This window comes from Miniopterus schreibersii, assembly GCF_964146895.1.
Source record: "Miniopterus schreibersii genome assembly, chromosome: 16".
NCBI lineage: Eukaryota > Metazoa > Chordata > Mammalia > Chiroptera > Miniopteridae > Miniopterus > Miniopterus schreibersii.
In genome coordinates, this window is record NC_138116.1 from 3580090 (window position 1) to 3604332 (window position 24243).

A 24243-nucleotide genomic window follows, 5' to 3' on the forward strand; every position below is an offset into this window, starting at 1 on the left:
GGTGGCCACGCACCGATGAGGCGGGCGAGCTCACAGAGACCCCAGGGCACGTGGACGGGCAGCACGGCGCTGTGGCTCTCCTGCAGGGCGATGTTGCACAGGTGGTCCGAGAACAGGCACAGCCGCTCGGTGATGCTGGCGTTGCACAGGTTCAGCAGCACGTTGAGGCCCAGGGGCTTGAGGGAGGTAAGGTGGAGCTGCCAGTTGGAGTCATCAAACTGGATGCAGGGCGGGTTCTGCTGGTCCTGTGACAGGCTCAGCATCTCCAAGTGGTAGTCACACACAAAGTCCTCGGCTTCATAGGGCTCGCTCTCCAGCCCAGGCTGCATCTGGGGGAAACGTGGAGGGGAAAAGGGGCCTCAGACTGGGATGGGTGCAGGGGTGCCCCTGAGAGAAGGCCCCACCCTTCCCAGCACAGCATGCTCACGCTTCTCCACCCTTCCCAGGAATCCCCACCCTGTCCTTCTTGGGCTTCTGGCTGCTTCTAGACTTTGTGCTCAAGGACATTGGCAATGCCTAAGAAGAGGGTGACCAGACAGGAGGAAACAAGGAAGGACCTTTTTCACCAGGGAAAATATTTTAGAGGGAGCCACTGGCTCTCTGTCTTTAGACGGCAGTGATTAGGAAGAAGGGGCCTCCTCCCACCAATGGCCTTCAGTGAGATCTGGAGAAAGGGCAAGGGCCCACTTCACAGAGAAGCCCCAGGCGAAGCCACAGGAGGCGTCCTGCCTGGCCACGCCTTGAGACCCGAGAAGCTGTGCTTTAGGCACCACCCATGCCACTGGGCAGCACCCCTTGGGCCCCTGCAGTCAGGGAGGCCAGGACGTCCTGAGCCTGACCATGGGGGCTGCTCTCTGCCCTCTCCTCTCACCTTGCCGGGCTCGTCTTCACCGCCCTCCGTGTCCCTGCTGAAGCTCACGTTAGAGCCGGATGGGTGCTTGCTGCGGCTGTGTGCTTTATGGTGACAGTAGGGTTCAGGGGGCTTGGGACCATCAGCAAACCAGTCATCACGCTCCTGCTCATTGGAAAGGTGCAGGGTAGTGTTCAGGGTGCCAGCCAGGAGAGCGTCTCGTTCATGGGCCTGAAGAGAACAAGGAGACAGTCCCGAGGCCACCTGGACCAGGAAGGCAGGGCAGTGGCATCCCTCCCTGCCTTGCCCGGGGGCTCCGCCTGAACTGCCCAGAGGCAAGTCCTAATGGTGCCCGAGCCCCCCTCCTAGCTTTATGCTTCCCCAGGCCACCGGCCGCACCTCCTCCTCTACCTCAGGGTGGCAGAAGGAGCGGGTGGACAGGTCATCCGTGAGGTCCTCATGGCTGCTGTGCGGAGGTTCCACCTTCCCGCTGAAGAACAGCACGGTCTCTGGGCTGGGGTTTGGCCATGACAGGATCCCCTGTTTGTCCACACAGCATAGGACCTGCAGGGAGAGATGGGGTTGGGGGAAGGTGCTTGGCATTCCCCAACCTGCCAGGGGACACTTAAATGGCAGACAGGCACCCAGACGCAGCCAGAAAGCAGACCCACTGAGGTAGGCTCCTCCCGCAGGACCCTCCTCACCGTAACGGAGCCCAGGCTGTGCAGCAGGCTGGAGCTATGGCTCAGCGTTGGTGACGTCCCCTGGATTACCCGCAAAAAGTGGCTCCAGATGCAGCGTAGCATTTCCTGGTGGGAGAACATCCATGAGGCCATTTGGGACTCAGCCACATTTCCCAGGAGAGAGCCTCTGGGGCCACCACAGGAAACAGTCCAGGGAACATCAGGAAGTTGGGGTGAGGAGGCATCTGTCCGGACAGGGCAGCGACACACTGTCCATGTGTGATGGGGACTAGGGGCTCCAAGAGCCCACTGGAGGCTAGAAGGTCATAAAGTCAGGGAGTCCCAGGGTTCCAGAAGGGACCTAGGGCAGAATCCACCCCGGGTGAGTGTACCTGAGTGGAGATAGCTTCTGTATAGCTGCTGAGGGTATCCTCGGAGAACTTGGCCAGCTGCACGGAGAAAAGGGGGTGAGCCTCAGGGAGGACACTGCCGTCCTCACACAAGCCTCCAAGCTGACAGGTGCCCCCTCGCCCCGGGGCCTGGCATGAAGGCTCTTCTGGATGGAGAGGCTCACGCCCTGGAGAACTGCCCAGGGCCCGCCCATGCGCTTGGGCCCGCAGGAGGGCTGGACTCCCACTCCTGCTCACTGGGGCACCGCCGACTCCCTCTTTTGTTCCTGCTTTTGTTCTTTTTGCAGGTTCCCCCAATGCCTTGGAAAAACCTACCAGGGAGCTAGGGGACCCTCTGCTCATCTGAGCCAGGACCCGGGCTTCTCCACAGGCGGTTGCCAGAACCCAGAGGACTGGAAAGAGCAGGGGGAGGATGGGCAGGACGCCATTCACCTGGGAGAGAGAGAGCCACACTGAGGGCTCCCAAAGAGCTGCTGGTCCCAGGGAGGGAGAGAGGGCTCCCCACCCCCCAGGTCACTCCCTGAGTGGAAGGGACAGCTGCGGTGGACAGGAAGGGAGGAAGGGAAGCAGGTGCTGTTAAGCTGAAGCCTGAGGGACCCCCTGGGCTGCAGAGGAAGGACAGTCAGGGAACACACGGGGACCTGGCCTTCAGGAAGGGAAAGCATGACAGGGAGAAACAGAGGGTGGTTACCTGCAGCTGGAGGAGTGTGTACTGCCAGGACGTGATGCCGGGGGCATTCAGCATGAAGCGCAGAGCATTGGTGATGAGGAAGCTGGCCTGTTGGGAGCGGGAGAGGTGCAGCCTCAACAACCCCGGCCCCAGAGAAGGACCCAGGCTCTGAGGCTCCCCTTCCTCTGCCCTTTCAATCCCCGACACTGGCTGTCTCACTCTGGGACCCGTCTCCACTCACACGCTCAGCTGAGCTGGCTCTGAGGCTCCCCTGCTTCCCTCTCCCCTGCAGCCCCGCCTCACGCACCAGGACCACAGGCATGGTGTAGTGCAGCATCACCGACTGCACCGTGAACCTCTCATTGTCCAGAGCAGTGATGGGGCGGGACAGGGCCATGTCCAGGCACCATCTGCAGAAAGAGGTGACCCTAGGCTCAGGGGAAAGGCGAGACACCTACACTTTCACTGAGCATCACTGAGGCCTGAGATTCCTTGCAATTCCTCAGCTCCAGCCAGTGGCCCCTGGAAGAGTGGCTGTGCTGGCCTCCAGAACCATCCCCTCAGAGTTCTGACTGGGCGAGGAGTGTTCACCCAGTCTGAGAATGCTCACAAGACACTAAAGAGAGGAACCTACATGGAAGCCTGTCCTAAGGGCCTCAGTGTGGACAGGCTCCTTCTTTGTCACCTGCCCCCTGCTCAAAGAGGCACTGGGGAAGAGGAGAGGTCAGGGGCAGGGCAAGAGAAAGGGAGGGCAGCACCCCTACCTGATGTTGTCAATCACAGGGGTCTCAAGGACGCGGAAGAGCCTGTGCTGCTGGGGGTTCTGTGGCCCTTTTTTCACTTCTCCCCGGGGGGAAGGGGGCGGAGAGAAAGGGGGAAACAGGTCTCCAGGCTCCAAGACGATGTGCTCATCATCCTGCCAGATACAAAGGGGAGGGGGGAGGGCAGTGAAAGGCTTCTATCGGAGGCCACCCTTCCCTGACAGTCCCAGCTAAGTAGAGACGTCTCATGGGGTTAGGGACCATCAGTGAGCAAGGAGTCGGTTGAGGTGGGGCCTGTGGGACTGGATTCCTGGTAGCTTGAGGATCACAGAAGAAAGACCAGGCCAAGGTGGAGAAAGACGTCCCAGCCCTTCTCTGTTCCCCTGGAGCCAGTGCCAGGAAGCCTATAAGCTGGCCAGGAAGCTTTAGGATTAAGCCTGGGGCTCTCCCACTGTTGCCTGTGGACTCTCCCACAGCATTTCCAGGGAAGGAGAAAAGCCTCAGCTACCTTGATCCCCCTCAGAGAGGCAAACGATTCCTGGCCAGGTCTCAGAGCTATGATGTCTCCTTCTACCAACAGGCTAACTGGCAGGTTGACCAGATGTCCATCTCTGTAGGCCCAGTGCAGGGACCAGGATGGTGCAAAGGGCATGTGGAGGTCAGGATACATGGCATCGGGCCACTTGATCTCCTTGCCATCCCTGAGGGTATCTGGAGAATGGAAAAAGAACACCACCTCACCCAGGGCCCCACACACCAGCCAGACCCAGCACACACCACAGAGCTCTGCCTGCCAATGAAACCTCTCTCTGAAATCCTGTGTCAGCCCAGCCATTCTTTCCAACACGTCTCCTCTCTCAAGGCCGACTCCCCTGTGAAGCCTTTCCCAACCATTCAGCTAGGCACTTCCACCTCCTCAGAACACCTGAAGCTCTTATTCTCTGTACCCGTGTTCCCCTCAGATATAACACTGATGACGGCTTTGAAGGGTGTGCTGAGCCCCGTGGGGGTACAAAGGTAGAAGGTGAGGACAATACAGTCCCTGCCCTTGAGGAGCCACAATCTAGGAAGGGAACTGAGACACAAGGGCAGATAACTCCGAACAAGGCAAACACACATGCTAAGAGTGTCAGGAAAGATCCCGGAGCTGCAAGAGCACAGAAGAGCTGGGCAATCAGAGATGGCTTCAGGGAAGAGCACATACTGAAGATGAGCCTTGAAGAACAGGCAAGATTTCTGTCAGCTGGAGACAGCGAGGAAGAAGCGTGCCAGGCAGAGGGACAGCAGGACAAAGGCACAGAGACAGGGAAGTCCTCAATGGGTTGGAGAGTGCTGAGTAGTTTTAACAGGAGGACAAGAAGCAAAAGAAGAAGCTGGAAAGGAAGGTTGGAGCCTGTGCAAGAGGTTCTGGGAAGCCACGTGCAATGGCTGTGATACGCAAGAGGGAGCCACTGATGGTTCATGAGCAAGAGACTAAGCTCCCGGAGAGCAGAGCCCATCTTCCCGGTACTCTCAGTACCCAACACAAGGCTGTGATGAGCTAATCATATCAGATTCTCACTAAGCACTTCAGCCTCCACTGCCCAATGCTGTTAGAGAAAGGTCTCAGAAGAGGAGGTGCTGCTTTTCTTACAAGACCACATACTCCTGGAAAGCAGGAACCACCATCTCTCAAAAGAGCCTAATGCAGTCAATCCACCTCTGGGACTTCAGGAGCACAAGCCGAGTGGCTGGATGAGCAGAAATCTGCCTGCCTGAGCGATTCCCTTCTTCAGGAACTGGCTGCTGCTCCACCTTGGGCTCCTGGCTCTCTGTCCCAGTTCTTGCAGGTATCTCAGACTTGTCTGGTCCACCTTCCCACCTCCCCTCGCCCAGTACCATCAGACAAGGCAGGCTTGGAAGAGAAAATCTCGACTGTCCTCACACCAGGAGAGAGGGTCTTCCTTGTTAGTCTCCCAACTGGCAGAGCAAGCCTACAAGCCAACTGGGCTGCCACTAGCCTTCTTGCCTGCCCAGGCCACTGCCTGGGTACCCACAGCAGCCCCACAGCTCTCAATGTCCTGCTCAAAAGAGGGCAGGGCCTCCTGCTAACTTCCTCGATGCCAAGAGCCCCCAGAATGCTGACCAGAGGCAACGCCTATGTGCTGGGGCAAATCTTCAGGCTCCAACCCATCACAAGGCACCTTCTCCCACCCAATATGTCTGACCCTCGGTCTCACCCTGGATCTGGTCGATGATGCCTTGGAGTCTCCGCTCTACCTCCCGACGTTTTAGCCGATCTTGCCGCCCGATGAGGATGAGGTTGAGAAGCAGCAAGAGAAACAGCGCCGAGGCATTCACCAGTTCCACCCCGTGGCTGGCAGGAAGAGGAGGGGGCTACTCGCACCAGCCCAGCCAACACAGGGCTGGGCTCCACACTCACACCCCACCAAGTCCTCCCGAAAAGTGTCGAATCTGGTTCTGCCACCAGCTAGCCAAGTGACTGAAGAGCCCTAAATGACTCAGGCGCCAGCTGTGGGGCAGCTTAGGGGAAGCAGCCCCTCTCCCCTGGGCTGTCCTAGGTGGGAAGGCAGACTCTGCTGAGCAGGAGAGGGATAGGCCCAGACCCCGTGGTGGGCAAGGCTGGGCAGGAGCCGAGTACCTGCCGGCCGGCTGGCCACCATAGCAGCCCAGCAGCAGCAGCGCAGCCAGCAGCATGAGTGAGGCGCCCGGCCAGTGGAAGCAGGAGCAGCGGTTACTGTGGTGCAGGAAGCTGCTCCTCCACATCTCCTGGGGAAGAACAGGGGCCAAGGAGTGAGAGGCTGGGGTCAAGCACGTGGGAAGGGGCCGCCTTCCCCCCTATACCCACCCAACCCAGCCCCCGTGGCTGCCTCCGTCTTCTTGTTCTGTCCTTGGCCAGGGCCCAGCGGTCAGGCTCCTCCAGCAGGAGGGGTCAGGAGATCACTCTGGAAGGAACCCAACTTCTTTCTGATTTTCAGTGATGCCTCAGTGGGGCCCTGCCACCCAGGGCAACAGGGTGACCCATCACCCCGAGAATGGGCCCCAAGCTTCTCTGCCATCCAACCAGGCTTTGGCCTACCTTCCAGGTGAGACACTTCTTCTGCTCCTTCAGGTGTCCTTCCAGAACCGCCTCCAGCTGCTCCTTCAGGATGCTGAGGGCCTTCTGGGTGGAAAGGCCCAGGGCTACGGGGGGCTCGCCCTGCAGAGAAGCAAGAAGCGCTCAGCACATTCCAGGAAGCCCCAGGTCTCTCCCTTCCCAGGCCCTGCCTCCCTCCTCCTGAATCCTCACGTCTTCCTCCACTAGCCCTGGCCCCTCAGGGTGTAAGCATGTTTAAATCTCCACCAAACCAAAGGACAGTCTAGTACAGTCTCCTACTCTTCAAAGACAAGTTGAAAACAAAAACAGAAACAAAACTTCCTATACTCAGTGCTTTCTAACTCACCTTTCACTAGACTTTCACCCACTGCCATCAGCATCCCCCAGCCCACTCAGGCTGTTGTCACTGCTGACCTCCCTCCCGGTCTGCCTCACTGCTGCCACTTTTTAGATCCCATGTTTTATATATATATATGGGGAGAGGACTAACATGGAGATACTAGCATTTCATTGTTTCAGTGAACAATGAAAAAATTGTCCAGAGAAAAAATTAGGGGAAAAAAACCATCTTCTGTAACCACCATTACATAAAAGGAAAGGATTGCAACATGTAACACCAGGAAGGATGCAATCTCAGAAAAAAAGGCAGCTGTTCCCAAGACAGGACGGTGACCCAGCTATGTCTACTCCCTTCTCACTGCGGATGGTGGGCAGGGTAGTCCCCTATGAGACACTAGGGACCACCTACACGGGCCTATGTGACTCCTGGTCTGGCCTCTCTCCTCTTTGAAACCCCCCATTCCTGTTTTCTCCTCCAACTCTGTCCATCCTACGACATCTTCACGACGGTGTGTACATTTCCAGGAGAACCTCGGCCACAGTCATGGATGCAGCCACCACCAATAAACTCACACCTCCATCTAGCCTCTAGCCTGACCACTGCCCCAAATTCCGATCTGTGTGCTGAGCTGCCCCACAGCTGTCTTGCAGGCACCTAAGTCCACATGTCCTGAAATCGCCACTTGACCATCCCTGCCAGAATCTGCACTCCTGCAGTCACCATCCCGCTAGGCACCCAGGCCAGAGCTGGAATCCCCCTGGCTCCAACCCCACCCTCCCCCTCCCACCCCCCAAATTGCTACCTTCAGTCCCTACCTTGTCGAGACCAAATGCAGCTCCCCGCCTGAGTAAGTACATGACTGACCTCCTAACCTCCTTCACCTTTAAAGTCCAGCCCAGGGTCCTGCGCAAGCCCCGCTATCTGCCGGCTCCTGTAGCTCCTTTCCTGCCTTTCCTGATGCAGGCCACACTCCTTTTTGTATTTTCTCAGCCAAGAACACACTCCCCAGCCCAGATAACTGCTACCTCTCCTTCAAGACTCAGCTCAAACATTACTGGCTCTAGAAAATGTTCCCTAAGCCCAGGGCTGCACTTATAGGCAGAGTTTTGCATTCCAATAGCACCCTGAGCAGTCTGGCTCACAGGCTGCCTCGTGAAGAACTGTCATTATAGATTTGTCTGGTTCTCCCACTAGACTGCCAATTCCTTGAAAACAGGTACTAAATTCTTCCATCTCCACACCCCTCCCACCAACTGCTAAGCCAGTGCCAGGCACACAGTAGCAGCTGAGCGAATACCAGCTGAGTGAATGATGAATGAATGAATGAATGCATATGGGTAGCACACAGATCCCAGTGATACCTTACCAGGGGTTGTCAACCCAAGATCTATAGCAGAAACACCTGGAGCTTTTAAAAACATGAATGTCCAGGTCCCACCCTAGGCCTACTGAATCATAACTTCTGGGGGTAAGGCCAATCCCAGGTTGAATCCAATGCACAGGTCCCCAGCTGGGGGGGCGGGTCCTAGGAACACAAACCCCACCTGAAGAGCAGAAACATGAGCTCCCACCAGGACATGTTCCTGAGCGAGAGGAGCCCTAGACCTGGGGCACCAGGAATGGGACTTGGGGTCATCTACTGAGCCCTGACCACAGTCGCTGGACTGGGGACACCCTGGTTGCCTTGGCCCATTGCCCTCCCACCTCCACCCCTATCACCCATCTTCCTTCCTGGGGTCTGCCCTGGCTTTGCCCACTAACATTCTGGATTTCCTCCTCCTGCCTGTCTCCGCCACTGGCAGCCTCGCCCCTCACAGGACACACATCTCCAGGACCAAAAGAGGATGCTGAACTGGGGGGCCATTTCCCGTGGCTGCAGACCTGCCTCGGTAGGACACACCTGAATGGAGCTCTCACCCAGGCCTACTGCCAGCTTCCTTGGCCCGGGGGACGATGACAGGCACCCGAGAAAGCCTGGCCCCAAGACCTCCCAGATCCCTTGCCTAGAACTCACCTGATTCCACTCTCCACTGTGGCTTTGGGGGATTATGGAGATAAGAGCTGCTTCGTCCCTGAGGGGAGAACTGCTTATTTGAGATCAGGAAGAAACAGCCCTCTGGGCAGGGGGCCCCACACCCTAGCGTGGGTAAACACTGAACTCCTAAGTACCCACATCCCTTGGCAGGGATCCTGGGGCCTCCTCAAGAGGCCATGGTCCAGGATGAATGAGCGTCAGGTAAGGCTGAGGGCTGTACCTGCCTCTGTGACTCTCGACATGGAAGGGAAGGAAGCCTCTGGAAGGTCTACAAGGGGATGACAGAAAGAAAAGGGGGCCACAAATCTTACGGGGCTGCAGGTCCCCCAGCGAGCTAAGAGGTCTGCAATGAGGACCAGGCTGGGGAGGCAGAGAAAGGCTAAGAGGAGCCACCCACAAGCCAGAGCAGTGTCCCCCCTCTAGCCAGGCCTTTAGAAGTTGAACGCTCAGCAATTACCCTCTGCTTGCCCTGTGGCTGCCCTGACATCTGCTGCCTTATTCCAGGTGCCCCAAACCAGGGCCTCCTCCTCCCCTGCCCAGCCATCCACGTGCTCTTTCTCTCTGCACCCAGGTTACTAGAACCTGTGGGCTGCTGCTGTCAGGTGCGGGAAGTCTGGGCTATAGGAGGGCAGATGCTCTGGGGCAGGGCTGGTGGAGGCGGGAGGGTGCCTGCAGAGCTGACTGCGTGCATCTGCCCCCGCATGTTGTGTCTGGCCAGGAGCACCAACTCCAGACTAACGATTAAAGACAGCATGGCAGAGGAAAAATGAGGCATTTTGTAATTACATGCCAGCCAAAAAAATGCCTGCCCGCACAGGCTGGCCCTGGGGCAGGGACACAGCTTGCTGAGCCAGCCTACTCTCCATGCCCCAACCCCGCATACCCAACTGCCACGGCCACCCAGTGGCAACACCTCACCCCGCTCTGGCAGGAGGGGCCCAATCCCAGGAAAAGTCCCTGTTTCTCTCCTGGTTCCATGCTTTTCTCCCTCATGGTGCAAGAGCCAAGGCAAAGGAAGACCTTGCTGGAAGACCTTTACCCTTTCCCAGGGAAATTCAGAAAGGGCGGTGGGCAAGCGGGCTCTGCCAACCCTTTTCAAAGCATGAGTTAGGCTGGGCACCAACGGGGCGACTGTGCAAAGATGGGTACAGTCTGTTTGAGAAACAAGAACCCAAGTCATACTGTGCAGTCCAAGGTCAGCTTTTCTTGCCCACCAGGACCAAAAAGGGTGAGGAAAATCTGCCCCAGCCTTAAGTACCCAAAGGTACTTCCTGCTTTGCAGATGCTCAGAAAGCCCAAACCCGCACCACCAGGCGCCTCCAGGGCCATCCCCTGGGCGAGAAGTGATGGCTACACGAAGCCTTTCCGCCAGAGGGGAAGCCAGGCCCTGCTTCTCCACTTACACTGAAGCTTTGCAGGTAGAACCAACCCAATTCCACTGGTTTAACTGATCAGGTTCAACTGGACCCAAGAGAGAGCAACTCAAGGCTCTGCGAAGCTCAGGCTTGGGAGAGGCTGGCAGCAAAGCCCCATCGAGCCCTGGGCTGCTTTTCCCTGTTCCATTATCTGAGGGAGATGCTGGCAGGGCTGTGGGGTTGGGGAGCAGCAGGGGGTGAAAGAACCCTGTCAAATCAGAACCACAAGGAATCTGCTACTGAACAGGACCAGCTCTGCAGAGCCCAGAGCTGAGCATATGGGTTTGTCTAACGAGCCAACACACCTGTGCTCTCGGCACCACCCTCCTCAGGTTTCTCAGGTGGCCTAGAGCCAGAAGCCCCCAAGCGCCCAGCCCCTGTCCTTTCAGGACTCACACGCTCTTTTCCTTCCTGCTCCACCTGTTTTGGGAGCAAGCAGAATCAAAGTCCCCTAGGCTCAGGTAGACAGGCTATGAATTTAGACCTTGACCCTTGGCCTTAGCAACAGTAGATAACCACTAATTAGAATGTGCCGGCCCCTATGCCTGGTCCCAATTGTCACAGCCTTCTTGGTCAACACAGGTGGGGATGGGACCCAAAGCTGGACGCCACATAAAGCCTGAATCACCGAAGCAGAGATCCAACCACTAGACACCAGGGTGTTTTGTAGCAGTCATGATAAATCTCTTCTGAGTTTGGCCAGACATGAATCGACGCTGTCTACAGCCAGGCCAATCAAAACCTCAAGCTTCCTCCCTTCCCCACTCTCCAGGCTCAGGCTGACCTTGGCACCTTCACCCATCTCCTTCTGCCTGCAGCCACCAAGACCCAGGAAGAAACCACCCCAGCTCTGGTTGCCCCTGTCTCAGTGACCCCTATGGTCCAGTGAGAAAAGCCCCCTTACTGGCCCCAAGGATGGCCAGCACCCAGACCCAGAGCTTCCTGTCACCTCTGAATGGAGAACAGGTCCCAGTATCTGGGAGACCGATGCCCCACTGGAAAACTTGGCTTCAGTCCTGCTCTGGGTGACCTGGGAGCCTGGCTGGCAGATCCTGAAACACACTGGCTTTCTGGCTTCCATTCCCAGCCTCCTTCCACGGTCCTAGCTACCCCGTAATCTGAGCTGCCTCCAGTGGGCATCCAGGCTTGTGGCAACCGCTACCCCAAAGCCTCCCGCACAAAGCAGGGAGCACGCATTTGGAACAGAAATGTGAACCCATGCTGGCATACTCACTTTGTTGCGCTTGCCCTGAAGGGGCATCCATAGTTCTGCCTGCTTAAAGAGCATGAGCCACAAGGAGTCAGCTACAGAACTTCCAACACGGCCCTCAGAGAGGGAAAGAGAGAGGGTGGGGAGAGAGAGGAGAAAGGGGAGAGAGCTAGAGAGCAGGGAGCAAGGACCTGGTGCTGCAGCCACCGCGCATGCAGCCCAGTGGAGCTCCAATCTGCTGATTAATTCAACCTATTTCCAGTCACGCTGCAGACTGAGGGAGGGAAGAGGAGGAGGCAGGCTGCACAGCAGCCCTGGGAGGAGGGAGAGGGAGGGAGGAGAGAGGGGGCTGAGAGGAAAGTTTGTAGATGCTCTGCCAGATGTCCCAGAGATTGGCCGATTCGTAGAGGAGGCCACTGCGGGTGAGCCGAGGGGCAACACGCAGCCAAGGGGGTGGGTGGCCCAGAGGAGCTGTGCAGGATATGGCTGCTGTTGTCAGGGCAACAACAGGCATCAAGAAGCACCTGGGCTCCTTCCCAGACTACCTTTCCTTGGTCCAAGTCACTGGACAGGGTTAGGGGCCCCAGTGTGGGCAGCCTGCCATCATGAGGACTCCCCCAAATCCCCAAGACTCCCAGCATGGAGCCAAGCCAACAACAGCTCTTTCCACAGTGAGAGCTGCAGGAAGGAGGGGAGAGGGGACTTGCAAGTTATTAATAGAAGCACATCCTGCAAGGAGGGGGAAGGACCGGCCACTGAGAGGTCTGAAGCAGTGACTTTTAGGAGGGCAGAGCAGGGGCCAGGGAGCAAGCAGAAGAATCCAGCAGAAGAGGGAAGAGCCAGCTCCAAGAGGAAGGGCCTTGGAGCATTCCAACACCTAGGACCCAACACCTGCCCACCAGGTGGTACTTGGATCCGAACAGCCGCTATTCAATGCCAGCAGCTGCCTAAGTGCTGCTGGGACCAGGAGACCCCAGGGCGGAAAGCGGAGGTCAGTGACCTGGGGCTCCTGTCTCAGCACCTCCCAGAGCATCAACAGAGCCTGAGCATCTCTCTGGGCCCCTGAGTTTGACATACAGGAAGCTGTCAGCACTTCCCCTGGGCAAAGGAGGGCAAAAGGTCCTGGGACTGTACAGGAAACTTCTCTGCCCACGTCCAGGCCATCCTTAGGATGGGGCTGCAAAACCCAGAGGGAGAGGAAACAGCCTAATGGTCCAATAACCACAGAGCGCGGGCTGGAGCCTGAGCATGTTCTCCAGGGCCTGCGTTTCCTAGACGACACCACACTATCTCAGGCTGCAGCAAAGGGAAGAGTTCCAGCCAGCTTCTCCCCTCCCCCTTCTCCAGCACAGCTCCCTGTGGGTGTGTTGTCATCGTCGCCCCCCCCCCCAACCCAGGGCTGAGTGGGAAAGAAAAGGAGGGGCCCCTGCAGTCCAGAGGTTACGGGCAGGAAGTCTCCCCAAAGTGTGGGCCAGGGGGAGGCAGGGTCAGCTTCTGAGCAACCACCACAAGGCTGGCTGCTGCCTGTGCAGTCAGGCTGCAGCCTTAGCAAACTGCAAGGAGACAGGTTCCTGTCCCCTGTCCCCTGCTCGCAGGTGGCACTCCCCCTTTAGCTTTCTACTAGGGCACTACTCCATGGGAACCAGGGACTAAGCAAACACTCTCCCTCCTGTGTGAGAGGCCCTAGAAATAACAGCTCACAGGGTCCCACCCCAGTGTTCTGCTGGAAGCCTGTCCCACACTGCCTACTTCAGCGGGCGAAAGGGCAGCTCTGCACATCCACCATGGGCTGGAGGACTGGAGGCAGGGGCAGGGAGACTCTGGAGGGGACACTGAGAACGGGTAGGTCACAAAGAGAAGGGGGACAGGGTGCAGAAAATCAATCAGCAATAGCCAAACTGATCCTGGGCTACAGCAGGGAATGGCAGGCACCCTTACCACCAACTACCACCATCGGCTCTCCCTCTCCCACTGCTCCAAGAAGCCCTGACTGCCAGAGGCCACAGCGATCATCTTGAGAAGCCCAGTTACACAACTTGCAAGGTGCCTCAGGTACAAAGCCCATCAGGTTCTATTAGCTGCTTGTATTAGCAATTGCTCAACTAGACCATAAGCCTCTCCAAGCCAGGGGCCACCTCCCCAGTGCCCAGAGTTCAAAAAACCCAAAGGAAGCTTTCCATAAACACGGCTGCTGCTGCTGGTGACATGCTTTCTAGGTCAGCTATCCAGGAAGAGAAAGGAGAAAAAAGACAAATCCTCCAGGAAAAATGGTCCCTGAGAACTAGACAGCCTGGACTCTCCAGTGTTCTTCCTCAGGCTTGAGAGAGAAGCCAGCCCCCCAGTCACAGAACCCTGCTTCCCCAATTCATGAGGAACTGGTGCTTCAGCAACAGGCTGGAACCAGAGCACAATACTGTCCTCTGTTTTCCGGACAGTCAGCCTCACCCAGGCAGGCCACCGCATCACACAAAATCATAGCCTCGGGGAAGGTGGGGGTGCTCCCTGGACTTGAGCAGTGCATAACCCTTGCAACTGTATGCAGCAGTCTTGCACCCAGGCTAGGGGAGAGGCAAGTGAAGCTTTCCCTGTGTGCCAATCACTGCTGGGATAGACACCTGCAGAGCAGCCAGAGGCATCTGTGAACAGGACGCCGAACAAACCTGCTTCAAGTTCAGGTCCACAGGCCTGTTCCACAGCTAGTCCAGGGGCACATGAAGCCTGGAGCTGAGTAAGTCAGCACTCAGCCAGGCACCCCCAGAGGGAACAGCTCCCTCTCCAGACTTCCCAAGGTCTCTTTGGCAAGAAGATCACTATCCATAAGCTCCAGTTAATAAATATTCACCAGGCCCTTGCTACATGCCAGGGACTATGCTAAGAGCCAGGGTCAGGTGGATTATTCAACACAGTGTGGCCAGCATGATGGTGGAGGTCAGTGATGCTGAAAGCAGGGACTTCTGGAGAGGGGAAGGAGGCTTTATCAGGAGAAGGTGATGCCTACTCTGAGTCTTAAAGAAAGAATGGTAGGAGTTTGCCAGGAAAAAGGATGGGGAGCCTTTTAGGGTAACTGCCTAAATGTGGAGCATGTGCCCGAGGCAGGGGGCGCTGGGGACACGGGGCCGGTGGCCAGGAGCAGGACTATGGAGGGCTCTATATACCACACTACAAGTTTCAGCAGGTGGCAAAAAGCCACTGATGGCTTTTGAGCAGGGGTGACGGAAGGTCAGCTCTGCATTTTCAATAGCTTTCTCTGATAGCCACGAAGAAAAAGGAGTCAGAGACAGAGGGACCTGTTAGAAGGTGTGGCAGAAGTCCAAGCAGGAGACGAAAGGACCTCCTCGAGGGCCGCCTTTGCCCAGGAGAGGGATACTCTGACTGACGGCAAGTCTGCCTGATGCAGAGACGGTGTACCTGGAGGCCCGTGCACCTGAGGTCAGGCTGGGAGGAGGAGACCTGGCCTCGCAGCTGCTCACCTCCTGCTGACTGCGCAGCTGTGTTTGCAGTCTGACCGGGGAGCTTTTCTCTAACCACAGAGATGGTGCCCAACAGTACTCAACATGGCTCAGCAGGTTGGGGCAGAGCCCTAGCGAAGAGCAAACAGACGGAATTACACACCCCTGGGCAAGAAGTGAAAGACTGGCTCAGAGCCAACCCAAATCAGACACCCGCTGCCTTGCTGCTGTGTGAGCTGGTCGATCTCCGTCCTGAACGCACGGCTCCCTGAGGCTCTGCTTTCCAGCTGAGCCTAGCACCCTCTCAGAGGGGAGCACATTCACACACCACAAGCCCCAGAGCCTTGCCCTTCTTTCGCTTTTGGGTTAAAGCCCCCCAAGGAGGCCCTCCCAGGCAAACACAAGCAGGGAGAGTCCAACAGACACACAGACGATACCCACAAGGGAACGGAATATGGCCTACCGCACGCTTCTCCTTCAGGTCCATGGGCCCAGAGTACTGCAGGCATGCCCAGATGAGTGCGGTCACCTCCGAAAGGAAGGCTCCTCCCCAACATGAACAAACCCCGGTGACTCTGTCACAGTCACAGCATCTGGGGGGGAAAAGGGGAGAGAAATCATATCAGTCAGGGTGGCTGGAACGGGTGGCTATTGTGAAACACGACAGCATTATCCAAACAACACAATGGCAGATGGAGAAGTGGTGCCACTGACCACAGGGGCCCCGGCCAGCCCTGTCCCAGAGCCTGGCTTCCCCAGCCATTAGCTGTGGACCAATTACACTCTCTGAGCCCAGAAGGGAGAGGGTGTCAAGAGGATGCTGGGGGAGGGGGGTGCAAGCTTTCCATCTTTTAATGCTCATTTTCAGAGGTGCATATGTTTCCTCCCATGTGTGCATCTTCACTCACTGACCCCCGACAGGAAAAGCCTTGGCTTATCAGCTTTTTGAAAGTGAAGGTAACCTTTAAGGTAAACCGGAATCTAGAAACAACTCAAATCATCAGGAGATTGGTGGGGAGATGATAAAGAGCAGAGATATGCTTACTCCATGGCTGCCACCAGGAGCCTGGCATCCATCTATCTCCATGTGCTGGGAAATGCACGCGACCCACCAACACATACATGCCCGCGGAGAGCCGGGCCTCTCGTGCGGTTTGCTGACAGGGCAGTGCCCACCAGCACCTGGACAGACATCCACAAAGACATGCAATCAAGACTGACTATAATCCCTACACAACCCCTGACGCTCACCCACCCATCCTGCAGCCAATGACTTCATTATTTCAGACCGGCGCGTGATTGGGTAAAGAGTGCCACTAAGTCATCTGCTGTGGTGCCAGATGACTCCTTGTGGGGGAAGTGCTAACCTGCTGACTAGGGCAGTTCTTTTGGAGGCCTGTAGCAAAGCCTCGTTAAGAGGAGTTGGTCGGAAGCCTGGAGAACTGATCCATAAAAGTGCTGTCTAGGTACAAAAAGGGCTGTGTCCAGAGGACCCCGGCCAGGAGGCCCAGGCTCTGCTGCCACCAGCTCCTCTCTGAAATCCCGTCCAATTCCTTACACGGTGGCATCAGTGCCGATGTCACCAGCCAGTGCTGCCAAGTCTCTGCCTGCTCCTGCCTTTCCAGCCAGGGCCTTCAAAGCTGAGTGAGCCCCAAAGGGTCACAGACAGACAGCAAAGCTGGGAGCAGCCTTGCCGTGCAATGACATTCGGTGTTTGGCAGATCCATTTCTCCCCAAGGCCACTGTAACTCAGGCTGCTCAGGCCCTGTTTACAAGTACAGCTCAAGGTCCCCATGACACCCCATCCCAGCAGGGGCTGGATGAGGTAGTTGCCACACAGGGAAAGGCACCGGGAGCCAGATGGGAATTGTGCTTGACTCCTGCCAACACTGAGAGTAAAATAACTCTGCAGCCAGCTGGAACCACAGAGGTTCAGAGAGGGCAGCCAGGAGCAGGCCGTTTTTCTGAGAGTCTCTGTTTTCCCATCACTCCATACATGGGATTCTGGGAGAGAGCTGTCCTCAACTGTCTGATCTGAAACCAGCAGCCGTGTCCTTAAAGGGCCAGTTCAATTCCTGGCCCACTGAAAAAAAAAGCACAGGCTTCAAAGCCAAGCACCCCGGGATCAAATTCTGACTCCAACATGTATCAAGTGCTAACTGACCTTGGCAAATTACTTGTCTCTCTCAGTCTCAATGACCTTGTTCATAGAATGGAAATGATAATACCTATTTCACAGAGGTGCAACAAGAATTACGTAAAATAGTATATGCAGAGGGTCTAGAACAGTATTTGACGCATAGTAGATCTTAATACATAGGTGTTGTTACTGTTATCAGCAGACAAGGAATATGATCAAAGTACCGCCAAGGTAAAAAAAAAAAAAAAATGAGGACTCAGAAGTAAGAAGAAAAAAAGAAATAAAAGGTATAAAGATTGTAAAGAAATAAGTAAAACTGTCTTTATTTGCAGAAGACTAGATTGTATATGTAAAAAATCTTAAGGAATATACAAATAAGATATTAGAACAAGTAAGTGCAGGATACAAGGTTAAAATACAAAATACAAATATAAATTAAATGTTGATAGGCTGTTATGAAATATAGAAAAATTAAAAAATTTTAAATATCACCTATAATAGTACCAAAAATATGAAATACTTAATGACTTTAACAAATATACATATAAGACCTGTTTACTGATGAGAGAAATTAAAGATGACCTAAATAAATGGAGCGATATACCATGTTCATGAATTGGAAGACTCAATAATAAGATGTTATCCCCAAAATTATCTATAGATTCAATATGATCTCAAAGTCCCAGCTGACATTTTTGTAGAAACTGGCAAGCTGATTCTCAAATGTATATGGAAAGATAAAGAATCTAGAATAGGCAAAACAATTTTGAAAAAGAAAAATAGTTAGAGGATGATTTCAAGACTAATTTAAAACTACAGAAATCAAGACGTGGTATTGGTGTAAGGAGAGACATACAGCTCAATGGGACAGAAAAGAAAGTCCAGAAGTATACACATGCATATGAAAAACAAACCTTGACCCTCACCTCATACCACACACAAAAATTACCTCAAAATGGATCACATCTACATGCAAAAATTAAAACTTCTAAAAGAAAATATGAGGGCAGGGGGTGATCTCTGTACCTTGGGATAAGCAGAGATTTCTTAGAACACAAAAAACATGATCTATAAAAGAAAACAACTGCACATATTTAATAAGTGTAAGGAATGATCTTGTGTTCAAAGAATATTAGATGTGGTCCCTTCCCTCAGGGATTTATATAATATAGCCAGTTTTGGGCTATTGTGAAAAGAGGCAACAAAAATTCAAGTTGGCATTGAAATACTAAATGAGAATTGCAAATAGGTGCTGCAGGATATGAGGGGGAAAGAGATAAATGGTGGGGAGGGGAGCCAGGGATTACTTCCCAAAAGAAGCAAGGCCAAAGCTGCTCCCTTAAGCAAGCTTAGAAGAGAGCGAGCAACCCAAGCAAGAACCAACAAAGGCACCATAGAAAAAATGCAGGAGCCTATTGGAAAGATGGGGATTTAACCTGTTTGGTTAGAGCAGAAGGCAGCAGAAAAGCCATGAAAATAAATGGCTGGATGCTTCCTGCTGCCAGGTTCAGAAACTAGCATAAAAAAGGACTTAATGGGTGCCCAAGGTGCAGGCTGAGGGTGAGGTAAGGGACTGGTTGTCCTTCTTATCACTCCTAATAAAGCTTTCATTAGCCGTGCTGCACTCTAGCCATGCCCAACACACCAAAAAACACAATTTGGCAGGCTTGCATTCACATTCAGCTTGAAATGCGCCCAAAGAGTACTAATGGATGGATTGATGTTGTGCTGGAGGAAGGTTTTTTGTTTGTTTTTGTATGTTTTTTTATTGATTTCAGAGAGAGGGAGAGAGAGATAGAAACATCAATGATGAGACAGTCATTGACTGGCTGCTTCCTGCACGCCCCCTACTAGGGATCAAGCCCAAAACCCCGGCATGTGCCATGACTGGGAATCAAACCATGACCTCCTGGTTCATAGGTCAACACTTAACCACTGAGCCACGCCAGCTGGGTGGAGGAAGGCTTTTAATAACGAGCCTCAGTGTTCTACGTTTGTGGTGTCCCAGTCAATAATTTTATCAATGACTTGAGTGAGGAAACAGATGGTATGCTAATCAAATTCTTGGGTGGCATAAACCTGGAAAGTAGACCAAAGTCAAGATCCAAAAAGATCTCAACAGGCTGAAATGATGGGCCAAATCTAATAGATTCAATTTAACAGTAATAGTTTCAATATGGAGTCCTGCACTTAGGTTCAAAGGCTATTATATAAGGCTACTATAAATGCAATTTCAATAAAAGTGGCATGGCTGCCCAAGGTTCATTCACAGTTAGGCCACATTAACAGACATGCCATGTCCCCGGAAAGAGAGGGGTAGGGTAGTAAGTGTGATTTCCGTACCTATCAGAACAGACCTGGAACATTTTGTTCATTTGTGCGTCACACACTTTAAGGAGGACAATGACAAAACTGGAATGCTGCCAGACAGTAGCAATCAGATTGGAGAAATTATGACATGAGGAATGGTGGGAAGAACTGAAGACACTTAGATAGTACACCAAAACCCCCTTGGGTGAGAGCAGGACTAGAAGGGTGTGAGAGCTGCCAGGAGAAAAAGGGCCAGGCTTACTCCAGTAGGCTCCAAAAAAAGAGACTAGGTCAGCTCGGGGAAGATATAAGGAGGCAGATTGGGACTCAAAATGAGCTATATCTTTTACATAATTAGAACTGCATTATTTTTAATGCAAATAGGCTGCTCTGAGAAGCAATGGGTTCACCGTTACTGCAGAGATCCAAGCAGAGGCTGGGAAATTTTGAAGAAATACATCAGGTAGCAAATATGAAAGAGATGACTTTTTTTAAACTATTTTTTAAAGTATGTTTTTATTGATTTTTTAGAGAAAGAAGAAGGGAGAGGGAGAGAGAGAAACATCGATTGGTTGCCTCCTGAATGCATCCCAAAGAGTGATAGAGCTCGCAACCCTGGCATGTGCCCTGACCAGGAATCAAACCAGCTACCTTTCAGTGTATGGGGCGATGCTCAACCAAATGAGCCACACCAGCCAGGGTGAGAAAGAGATGACTTTTTATGGTCTCTTCTAACCCTGAGACTATGAAACCAAGAAAGCCAGTGGCTTCAGCATATGAAAAGATGTTCCATGCCAACTTTAGAGATGCTTTATGTTCTTTTTAAATACACCTTTGAGTCTCTCTCCAGTATCTATTTTTTCCAAGTGTTTCCCAATATTTTTCTGCTCTACTAAGTAAGACTTCTACCACAAATCTCTTTTTCAAGAGGATCCTGAAATTAAGAAAACTGGGTTAATATAATTACACTAAGATTTCTAGTTTCCCAAAGGCCCTGAAAGGGTCTCTTCCCCTTGGGTGTCCCTCTCCTGGGTCACTTTTGGCCTTTGGAGCTATGGAAACCCAAAGCAATCAGTGCGAGATGTGCCCAGCTTGATACAGGCCTCATGCAGGTCTAAATCTGGCCCTTCCCCTACTCGATTCACCACACCATGTGACCAACTGTTTACTACTGTCTCAGCAGCCACAGGCAAAGCTTATTATTACACAAACCCCTGATTATCAACCAAACCACAGGTCCATTCTGAGGCAAAACATTCCTGCTGGAGCAGTGGCCTAGCTTTAGTGTCCTTTAGTTCACCTGTGCTATTGTCAACAAATCCAGGCCTACTGGGAAACCAGGACTCAAACAATATTTTTAAAAGAGCCTATCTTTTAGGTAAAGAAAGACACTGTCATGGAAACAACATAGACACGATAACAAGATAAAAAAATATTGACACACCAATGTATTATAGAACTGTACACCTGAAACCTATATAATTTTATTAACCAAGGTCATCCCAATAAATTCAATAAAAAAGAAAAAAATATATTGACACACATCTACCAGTGGAGAAATGCCATCCGTGACGTGGAACCTTCTCATTTGAACACCAGGAATGGATTTAGAGGCTTTGTGTCTTCCCAACTCTGACTGCTATTGTCACAGCTCATACTTGACTTGTCCAATGAGGTTGAGTGAAGCCTTGGTGTAGGTAATATTTACATTAGCACTCCTCCCTCTCCCTATAGAAATTGTCCCCCAAGCCCAGCATTAAGGAAAGAGCAGTGGTGGGGGATGGGAAGGAAACCCAAGGATTGTGACCCTCATTCTCATTAGTCCTGCAGGAGTTAAGCATTCCAAAAGGCTGGTTCTCAGCACTTGGAGCTGGCACTCCCTAGCAACTTCTCAAAATAGAAATGCAAAGGGCTTTCTGTTTTCCCCCATCTCAAGGTCCAGTCCTGGCTCTCCTAGTCTAATCCTTCTGATGTCAGGTCACCACAGACAAGGGGCAGGGTGGGGGTAGCGGTTCAAGGTCAGTTAACTCTCAATTATTTGGCAGCTGATTATCAAGGGGATGGTTTGTACTCTACCTCCCTGGTCAACGCACTACTCCACCGTATCCAACTACAGACAGTTTTCCTTTCTGTAGTTCTTTTTTTTTAAGATTTTTAAAATTGATTTTTAGAGAGAGAGGAAGGGAGAGGGGGAAAGAGAAACATCGATGTGATTAGAGTGGCTGCCTCCTCCATGGCACCTACCTAAAGTCGATCGAGCCCACAACCTGGACATGTGCCCTGACCGGGAAATGAACTGGCAAACTTTCAGTGCACTGGAGGACACCCAACCAACTGAGCCACATCGACCAGGGCTCCTTTCTGTAGTTCTGATAAAAAGAACCAGTGAGCAAGGAGGCTAGAGCTAACATGACAGCTAAAATAAGACTTGCAGAGTATTTGTGGAGTTTATTTGAACATGCTACCCCCAGTTCCAGGCTTAATGACAGTCTACTTTCTGATCTGTTCTGATCTTTACAGTGATTTTCAAAATGTTTTAATCCACAGATCACTTGTATTTGACTCTTTAGATAATGACCTTACTTGTGCCATTGTTTTTTTTGTGTGTGTTTTTCCAAAAAAAATTTAAACTATTTCATTGGAATACTAAGGTCAGCTCTTCTTTTACCAAGATTACTATAAAGATATACCACAGTGGCATTTCTTCTTTCCTCAGTGGTTCTCAACCTTCTTCTGCTTCTGCACTGTTCTTACACACATATGCCCCTTAATAACATCTCTAATGACACCACGGTGGTTCCCAAAAATAGAGGAAGAGGCTACTTTGCCCTGACTCCACCCTCCCTGCCTTCCCTGATAATCATGGTAATCATTTATGCCCTCAAATACAGAGAGAGACCACAAGAAATATTAATACAAGAAATCAGCCAATGAACTACCTGCTGGTTACTTAAAATTAATGAATGCAAGAATGTATTAAGAACCTGGTAAGTGTTACACCCCTTTAGGGATCCCTTTATACCATCTCATTTAATGTTCCCAACTACCCTGCAAAAGGCCCAGAGAAGTTAGGGAACTTGAGCTCCTCAGATCACACCCGGGAAACAACTGGCTCTGGAGAATGAACATAAACAACTGAAGGATCTGGACTTAGCTCCAACCCTGCCTCCGGTGACCCTGGCCCTGCCTCTTTGCCTCTCCCAACGGTTAGCCACCACATCTGTAAAATAAAAACGTTAAAACTCCCCTCTTCCCACAGATAAGACGCACAACACAAGAAACATATGTGTGTTAAAAAAAACAAACAAACGAAAAAAAACCTCCCCTCTCCTCACTCCCATCTTCTAACCGAACCACGCCACTAAAGCGAGCGTCTTGGATAAAGCGTGAGAAAACTATGCCCTCTTCCAATGCGCAAAACATTTCCATACTAGAAGGAAAACAGATTCAGTGCAGAGCTCCCTCCTTTTTTCCCCCAAGAGCCACACGAAAATCCAAAGAGAGAGCGGGACGTAGCAGCACGTGACCACATCCATGCACACGCCCGAGCGCAGCCCGCGGTCACACACCGGTGAAGAGCGCGCCGGGTCGCCTCGCATCTGCCACGGGCACCGGGCAGGGGCTCAGGCCCGGGCCCAGGAGGCGCTGGGGGACCCGAGCCGCAGGGGCAGAGGAACGAGAACCCAGCAGAAACCAGTACTGCGGTCCTCTGCTTCTAAGGAGTCAGTCAACGGGTCTGAAAAGATAGAAGGAAAAGGGAGGGGGGAAAAAAGAAAAAGAAAAAAAGAAAGCAAGCACGGCACGCTCCAAACTGCAACGGAGCTGCTCAGGGCAGAGAAGCCCCTGGGCTGGCTCCATCCATCGGGACACGGGGACCCCGTCAGCGCGCGGGCCAGGGCAGCAGCTGCGGGCGCGCAGGGGAGACAACAGGCTGTGTTGGGGTGGCGGTGGGGCCGGGGATGGGGACTCCCAGAGGCCTATAAATACACCAGACAGCAATGGCGGGAGCCCTCTGGGCCAGGGCCCGGCCGCGACATAACCGGGGGCAGGGTCTCTTTGTTGGCGGGAGGCTTAGATTTCGGGCACGGGACCCCCCAATGGGCCTAGCCAGGGCCGAGGGCCAGCGTGAGCACCTGAGGGAAGGACACGACCAGGAGCTGGAGGCAAGAGCCAGCCCCCTTGGCACCCCCTCCGAAGGGATCCCCCAGGACATTGCCTGGGTGCAGACCCCAGACTCCAATAGCCTCAGCCAAGAATAGAGAGGACGCGGAAGGTGGAGCCCCACGCCCCCTGGCTCCCTGGCTTCGGGCCTCGGGCCTTCTCGTACTTACCCGGGCCCGGGGGTCTGTCTTCCTTGCCTGCTTCCTCTCCCCTCCCGCCCCCTCCTCACTTCGCGTCCCCTCCTCCAGGGGCCGCAACCATGTCTGTTATTGGCAACTCTAAGGGGGCTTGGCTCCCTTCTCTGGCTACCGAGACGCCATTAGCACGCTAAAGTTCTGGGCGCCGATTGGTCTAGGTCCTTGACGTGAGGGAATTCTCGGCTTCTTATTGGCTGCGCGGCAAGCTAGGCTGTAGCTGCAACCGCCCCTTTGGGAGCCTGGCGGAATTAAGTGCCAAGTGATGCCGGCGGGAGAGCTCGCAACCACTGGGCATCCTTGGGCATAATACCAAGGCGCGTTCTGGTCCGGAGGCCCTGGCCAGAGACGAGGGCACGGCTTCCGCCTCGATTCTTTTTCGTACGGAATTATTCTAAAAAGATGGACGGAGACGCTCACCCCCTGACCGCCTTGTTTGTTTTCTTTTTAAAATAAGCCCTTTGGAGAGTTCCCGCGTCTCCTGCTTCTAACCGCCCTCCTTGTTGCTGGGAACAAAT

General features: G+C 53.3%; 1 protein-coding gene across 5 annotated transcripts in view; it reads right to left on the reverse strand.

The window, feature by feature from the left end:
- Positions 1-23868, reverse strand: part of TMEM94 (transmembrane protein 94) — a 45658-nt gene extending 21790 nt beyond the window's left edge. Inside the window, exons 1-15 of one of the 5 annotated variants that reach the window (XM_081161050.1) lie at positions 23702-23868; positions 15384-15513; positions 6454-6573; positions 6016-6143; positions 5594-5730; positions 3883-4085; positions 3378-3529; positions 2921-3023; positions 2635-2721; positions 2259-2375; positions 1926-1982; positions 1555-1659; positions 1262-1414; positions 872-1081; positions 14-329 (exon numbers count right to left, since the gene is read on the reverse strand). In XM_081161050.1, coding sequence (XP_081017176.1) covers positions 14-329; positions 872-1081; positions 1262-1414; positions 1555-1659; positions 1926-1982; positions 2259-2375; positions 2635-2721; positions 2921-3023; positions 3378-3529; positions 3883-4085; positions 5594-5730; positions 6016-6143; positions 6454-6573; positions 15384-15407 — 1912 coding nt within the window. In that variant the 5' untranslated portion in view covers positions 15408-15513; positions 23702-23868. Of the gene's footprint in view, positions 1-13; positions 330-871; positions 1082-1249; positions 1415-1554; positions 1660-1925; positions 1983-2258; positions 2376-2634; positions 2722-2920; positions 3024-3377; positions 3530-3882; positions 4086-5593; positions 5731-6015; positions 6144-6453; positions 6574-11495; positions 11748-15383; positions 15514-22939; positions 23051-23701 lie in introns of those variants that run through there. The other 4 variants (XM_081161051.1, XR_014000476.1, XM_081161049.1 and 1 more) reach the window with 4 other exon arrangements.
- Positions 23869-24243: the final 375 nt, after the last annotated feature.